General features: G+C 40.0%; 1 protein-coding gene across 1 annotated transcript; it reads right to left on the bottom strand.

The window, feature by feature from the left end:
• Positions 1 to 289: 289 nt before the first annotated feature.
• On the bottom strand, positions 290 to 6,252 carry LOC132488906 (transcription initiation factor TFIID subunit 7-like). The gene is made up of 2 exons (XM_060097753.1): positions 6,224 to 6,252; positions 290 to 1,298 (listed from the first exon to the last, which is right to left on the bottom strand). Exons 1-2 carry the CDS (start codon positions 6,250 to 6,252, stop codon positions 290 to 292), a joined length of 1,038 nt encoding a protein of 345 aa, XP_059953736.1.
• Between the last annotated feature and the right edge of the window lie 611 nt (positions 6,253 to 6,863).

Here is a 6,863-nt window from a genome sequence, read left to right as displayed (position 1 = left end):
GGAAGAAAAGAGAAAGCAATATAATTAGTCAATAGGTTTTTAGTACCTGCTTTATGCCCAGCTAAACCCAGTTCAACAAGTGAAAAATGTATAGGACATGGTCCCTGTCTGAAGAAAACTTATAGCTCATTAAAGAGATGCACCAAATTCCTTATTTAAAAAAATTCACAACAGTCAGGCATGAAATTTTGTGCTTTGATTTTAAGAACAATAGATATTCAGAGAAAAAGGAAAAGAGGAGGAAAAGGCTGACCACTGTCAGGAATGAAATTTAGTACCAAAACTCTCCTCACTTCTCTAGGAGTGATTCTAGCTCTTCTTGCAAAGAGCTGAGCTGCTCCTTTTCTCGCTCTTCCTTTTGTTTCAGTTCATCCAGCACAGCCTGAAATCTGTTCTTGAGAGCCAGGTTTTCCACTTTCAGGATGAGATCCTCCTGTCGCTTTGCCCTGTCCTGGGTCTCTTGGAGCTTGCCTTTCATGTTATCAATCTGTTTCTGAATTCCCATAACCAGCTGATTAGTTCCCTCGTTTTCTTGCTGTTCATCTGACTCATTTAGCTTGTCCTGTAGCTGCCTTTCCAGATCTTCCTCAGTGTCCATGATGTTTATATCTTCTTCATCTTGATGCTGTGTCTCATCTTCATCTTCACTGCTGCTGCTGAGGTCATTGAATATCTCCCGAAGCTCATCATGTTCTAATGAGGCATGGCCCTGCCTGTGGCCAGACATTCCTGGGGAAGAGATATCAAGGCCTTGATTTTCTGCTTCTTTTGTTTCATCTTCAGTAATTATTTCCCAACGGGTACTGACAGCTTCAGCATCTGCTCTCAGCAACCGCTTTACTTCTTCTTCCACATCTGGAGATTCAATATACTTCTTCTTTATTGTCTTACGGAACCTTCTCTTTCTGACATTTTTTAGAGGCGGAGTAATTCCATGGTTCCATATAAACTTTTTCTCTTTGGCCTTATCCTTTTTCTTGCTTGCTTTGGGATAAGCAGTAGCAACTGGTTCCTCAACAGGAGGACAGAGATCACCATCAACTGTAGAGACAAGCATAATCCAGTGACGGTTATAAGTCCAGCTTCTCCGGACAGGCGCGAGCGGAAAAGGAAGCCACTCAGAGCAAGGCGGCCGGGAGCCGAGAGTCTCCTTCCAAATTCCTTTGTTCTTCCCGGCACTTGGCAAAGTGATCCGCTGATTATCGGTGAAATGGCTGAGGACGGGCAACGCAAAATCTCGCCAAGAACCGCAGCTCCGAACACCGCAGCTCAGCCGGCCTCCGTCCGTTGCAGCAGACCTAGCCGAGAAAAAACAGCTACGTCACGCTCCACCCTTTTTTTTTTTTTGCGGTACGCGGGCCTCGCACTGTTGTGGCCCCTCCCATTGCGGAGCACAGGCTCCGGACGCGCAGGCTCAGCGGCCATGGCTCACGGGCCCAGCCGCTCCGCGGCACGCGGGATCCTCCCGGACCGGGGCACAAACCCGTGTCCCCTGCACCGGCAGGCGGACCCCCAACCACTGCGCCACCAGGGAAGCCCCACCCATTTTTTGATTGAGTTGTTTGTTTTCTTGACACTGAGCTGCATGAGCTGTTTGTATATTTTGGAGATTAATCCCTTGTCAGTTGTTTCCTTTGCAAATATTTTCTCCCATTCTGAAGGTTGTATTTTTGTCTTGTTTATGGTTTCCTTTGCTGTACAAACCTTTTAATTTTAATGAGGTCCCATTTGTTTATTTTTGTTTTTATTTTCATTAGTCTAGGATGTGAGTCAAAAAAGATCTTGCTGGGATTTATGTCAAAGAGTGTTCTGCCTATGTTTTCCTGTAAGAGTTTTATAGTGTCCGGGCTTACCTTTAGGTCATTAATCCATTTTGAGTTTATTTCCTGTGTATGGGGTTAGGGGGTGTTCTAATTTCATTCTTTTACATGTAGCTGTCCAGTTTTCCCAGGACTACATATTGAAGAGACTGTCTTTTCTCCATTGTGTCAATATATTCTTGTCTCCTTTGTCATAGATTAGGTGACCATAGATGCATGGGTTTATATCTGGGCTTTCTATCCTGTTCCATTGATCTGTATTTCTGTTTTTGCACCAGTACCAGGCTGTCTTGATTACTGTACCTTTGTAGTATAGTCTGAAGTCAGGAAGCCTGATTCCTCCAGCTCCGTTTTTCTCTCTCAAGATTGCTTTGGCTATTCGAGGTCTTTTGTATCTCCATACAAATTTTAAGATATTTTGTTCTAGTTCTGTGAAAAATGCCACAGTAATTTGATAGGGACTGCATTGAACCTTTATGCAGTTGAATCAGCTTTGGGTAGTATAGTCACTTTCACAATATTCATTCTTCCAATCCAAGAACATGGTATATCTCTCCAACTGTTTGTGTCATCTTTGATTTCTTTCATCTGTAACCTATAGTATTCTGAGTACAGGAATTTTGCCCCTTTATGTAGGTTAATTCCTAGGTATCCTTTTTGTGGTAATAGTAAATGTGATTGTTTCCTTAATATCTCTTTCTGATATTTTGTTGTTAGTGTATAGGAATGCAAGAGATTTCTGTGCATTAATTTTGTATCCTGCAACTTTATCATATTCATTGATGAGCTCTAGTAGTTTTCTGGTGGCATCTTTAGGATTTTCTATGTATAGTATCATGTCATTGGCAAGCAGTGACAGTTTTACTTCTTCTTTTCCAATTTGGATTCCTTTTGTTTTTTTTCTTTTCTGACTGCCATGGCGGGGACTTTCAAAACTATGTTGAATAATAGTGGTGAGAGTTAACATCCTTGTCTTGTTCCTGATCTTAGAGGAAATGCTTTCAGTTTTTCACCATTGAGAATGATGTTTGCTGTGTGTTTGTCATATATGGCCTTTATTATGTTGAGGTAGGTTCCCTCTATGCCCACTTTCTGGAGAGTTTTTATCATAAATATGTGTTGAATTTTGTCCAAACATTTTTCTGCATCTGCTGAGATGATCCTATGGTTTTTATTCTTCAGCTTGTTAATATGGTGTATCACATTGACTGATTTGCATATATTGAAGAATCATTGCATCCTTGGGATAAATCTCACTTGATCATGTTGTATGATCCTTTTAATGTGTTGTTAGATTCTGTTTGCTAGTATTTTGTTGAGAATGTTTGTATCTATATTCATCAGTGATATTGGTCTGTAATTTTCTTTTTTTGTGATATCTTTGCCTGGTTTTGGTATCCGGGACATGGCGGCCTGGTAGAATGAGCTTGGGAGTTTTTCCAAGCTTTCTCTGTAATTTTATGGAAGAGTTTGAGAAGGATGGGTGTTAGCTCTTTAAATGTTTTAATAGAATTCACCTGTGAATCCATCTGGTCCTGGACTTTTGTTTGTTGGAAGATTTTTGATCACAATTTCAATTTCATTCCTTGTGATTCGTCAGTTTATATTTTCTGTTTCGTCCTGGCTCAGTCTCAGAAGGTTGTACCTTACTAAGAATTTGTCCGTTTCTTCCAGGTTGTCTATTTTTTTGGCATAGTGTTGCTTGTAGTAGTCTCTTATGATCCTTTGTAGTTCTGCAATGTCCATTGTCATTTTTCTTTTTCATTTCTAATTCACTGATTTGAACCCTCTCCCTTTTTTTCTTGATGAGTCTGGCTAAAGGTTTATCCTTTTTTTTTCTCTTCGCAAAGAACCAGGTTTTAGTTTTATTGATCTTTGCTATTGTTTTCTTCATTTCTATATCATTTATTTCTGCTCTGATTTTTACAGTTTCCTTCATTCTAACTTTGGGTTTTGTTTATTCTTTCTCTAGTTGCTTTAGGTGTAATGTTACATTGTTTATTTGGGATGTTTCTTGTTTCTTGAGGTAGGATTGTATTGCTATAAGCTTCCCTCTTAGAACTGCTTTTGCTGCACCCCACAGGTTTTGGGTCATGGTGCTTTTGTTGTCATTTGTCTCTATGTATTTTTTGATTTCCTCTTTGATTCCTTCAGTGATCTCCTGGTTATTTAGTAGCATATTGTTGAACCACTACGTGTGTGTGGGTTTTTATTTTTCCTGTAGTTGATTTCTAATCTCATAGCATTGTGGTCAGAAAAGATGCTTGATATGATTTCAATTTTCTTAAATTTACTAGGCTTGATTTGTGACCCAAGATGTGATCTATCCTGGAGAATGTTCCATGTGCACTTGAGAAAAAAGTGTATTATGGTGCTTTCGGATGGAATGTCCTGTAAATATCAATTAAATCTATCGGGTCTATTGTGTCATTTAAGGCTTGTGTTTCCTTACGGAGTTTCTGTCTGGATGACATGTCCATTGATGTAAGCAGGGTGCTAAAGTCCCCCACTATTATTGTGTTACAGTCAAGTTTTCCTTTCATGTCTGTTAATATTTGCCTTATATATTGAGGTGCTTCTGTGCTGGCTGCGTATGTATTTACAATTGTTATATCTTCTTCTTTGTTGATCCCTTAATCAGTATGTAGCATCCTTCTTTGTCTCTTGTAACAGTCTTTATTTTAAAGCCTATTTTGTCTGATATTAGTATTGCTGCTCCAACTTTCTTTTGATTTCCATTTGCAAGGAATATCTTTTGCCATCTCCTCACTTTTAGTCTCTATATGTCCCTAGGCCTGCAGTGGGTCTCTTGTAGACAACATATATACAGGTCTTCTTTTTGTATCTATTCAGCCAGAATGTATCCATTCTGTGTCTTTTGGTGGGAGCATTTAATCCATTTATATTTAAGGTAATTATCAATATGTGTGTTCCTATTACCATTTTCTTAATTGTTTGGGGTTTGTTTTTGTAGGTCTTTTTCTCCTCTTGCGTTTCCCTTTCAGAGAAGTTCCTCTAGCATTTGCTGTAGATCTGGTTTGGTGGTGCTGAATTCTCTTAGTTTTTGCTTGTCTGTAAAGCTTTTGATTTCTCATCGAATCTGAATGAGATCCTTGCTGGGTAGAGTAATCTTGGTTGTAAGTTTTTCCCTTTTATCGCTTTAAATATATCCTGCCACTCCCTCCTGGCCTGCAGAGTTTCTGCTGAAAAATCAGTTGATAACCTTATGAGGATTCCCTTCTGTGTTCTTTTTTGCTTTTCCCTTGCTGCTTTTCATATTTTTTTCTTTGTATTTAGTTTTTATTAGTTTGATTAATATGTGTCTTGGCATGTTTCTCCTTAGGTTTATCCTGTATGGGACTCTCTGTTCTTCCTGGACTTGATTGACTATTTCCTTTCTCATGTTAGGGAAGTTTTTGACTCTAATCTCTTCAAATATTTTCTCAGACCCTTTATCTTTTTCTTCTTCTTCTGGGACCCCTATAATTTGAAAGTTGGTCTATTTAATGTTGTCCCAGAAGTCTCTGAGACTGTCATTTCTTTTCATTCTTTTTTCTTTATTCTGCTCCTTGGCAGTAATTTCCACCATTCTATCTTCCAGCTCACTTAATCATTATGCTGCCTCAGTTATTCTGCTATTGATTCCTTTTAGTGTATTTTTCATTTCAACTATTGTGTTGTTTATCACTGTTTTTTCTTTAGTTCTTTGTCATTGTTAAACATTTCTTTTATTTTCTCAATCCATGCCTCCATTCTATTTCTGAGATTTTGGATCATGTTTACTGTCATTACTCTGAATTCTTTTTCAGGTAAGTTGCCTATTTCCTCTTCATTTATTTGGACCTGTAGGTGTTTACCTTGCTCTTTCATCTGTACCATATTTTTCTATATTCTCTTTTTTTTTTTCTGGTGGGTGGGGCTGTGTTCCTCTCTTGCTGGTTGTTTGGACTGAGGCGTCCAGCACTGGAGTTTGCAGGCAGTTCGGTGGAGCCAGGTCTTGGTACTGATATGAAGACCTCTGGGAAATCTGACACCAATGAATATTCCTTGGGGCCTGAAGTTCTATGTTAGCCCAGCAGCTTGGACTCAGAGCTCCCACCACAGGAGATCAGGCCTGACCCCTGGCCTTGGAACAAAGACCCTGGTCATGTGGGGATTTGTCCCGTCCTCTTCTGTGCCTTAGGTCCCCCACCGGCACCCATTAGGTGCTCTGCAAGAATTGCTCTGATGCATTCTTGTTGTACTTGTGGGGAGATGCAAACTTCACGTCCTCTTACTCCACCATCTTAACTCCGCCTGCCTCCAGATTCTTAACTTCTCGTGGGCAGGAACCTCATCCCAAACAGCCAGGGATTCCAGCAACCAGCACACACCTGGTGTGGCAGGTGCTCAGAACTGCTCACTGAATGAAGACGCACTGTCTGTCCGTCATATTCACATGGAGACTTTCAGCTTTCACGGGACATCATTTTATTGGTACTTTGATTCAGACACTGAATCTTCCAGCTCCTTGGTGTCAGATTCCCCAGCCTGCAGAACTACCAATCCATGAAATCCCGTATGGAACTTGGCACCCAAGCAGGACGGCCAGTGGGAAGGGAACTGCAGATCAGTGCCCTCAACCCAGCTGGGTCCAGCACCCCTGCCCAGGGAAGGCAGCCTGTGGGCTTGTATTGTATATTTGAGAGTTGCTAGGACAGTAGATCTTAAAAGTTCTTATCACAAGTAAAAATAAAAATTCTAACTATGTGAGGTGATAAATGTTAGCTAAACTTATTGTGGTGATCATTTCACAATATATACATATATCAAATTCTTATATTGTATACCTTAAAGTTATGTGGTATTATATGTCAAATATATCTCAATAAAACTGGAAAAAATAAACTTATGGCCTTCTGGGGGAAAAATAAGTATTTCAAGGAGCCAGAAACTATATCACTGATAGAATTAGAGAAAGGGGATTAAGGGGAAGAGTCTGACACTCCCTGGACAGAGGATTCAATCAGAGAGGAAGATGAGAGGTGTCATCAGAAGCCTGTA

The sequence above is a fragment of the Mesoplodon densirostris genome, chromosome 1, assembly GCF_025265405.1.
Source record: "Mesoplodon densirostris isolate mMesDen1 chromosome 1, mMesDen1 primary haplotype, whole genome shotgun sequence".
NCBI lineage: Eukaryota > Metazoa > Chordata > Mammalia > Artiodactyla > Ziphiidae > Mesoplodon > Mesoplodon densirostris.
This window is presented reverse-complemented; position numbering and strand designations above follow the sequence as displayed.

Bases quoted from the DNA above. Each gene is read 5' to 3' on its own strand.
- LOC132488906 (XM_060097753.1), bottom strand. From the start codon at position 6,252: ATGACGGACAGACAGTGCGTCTTCATTCA. The intron at 1,299-6,223 runs GTGAGCAGTTCT...TTTCTCGGCTAG, and splicing joins AGACAGTGCGTCTTCATTCA to GTCTGCTGCAACGGACGGAG.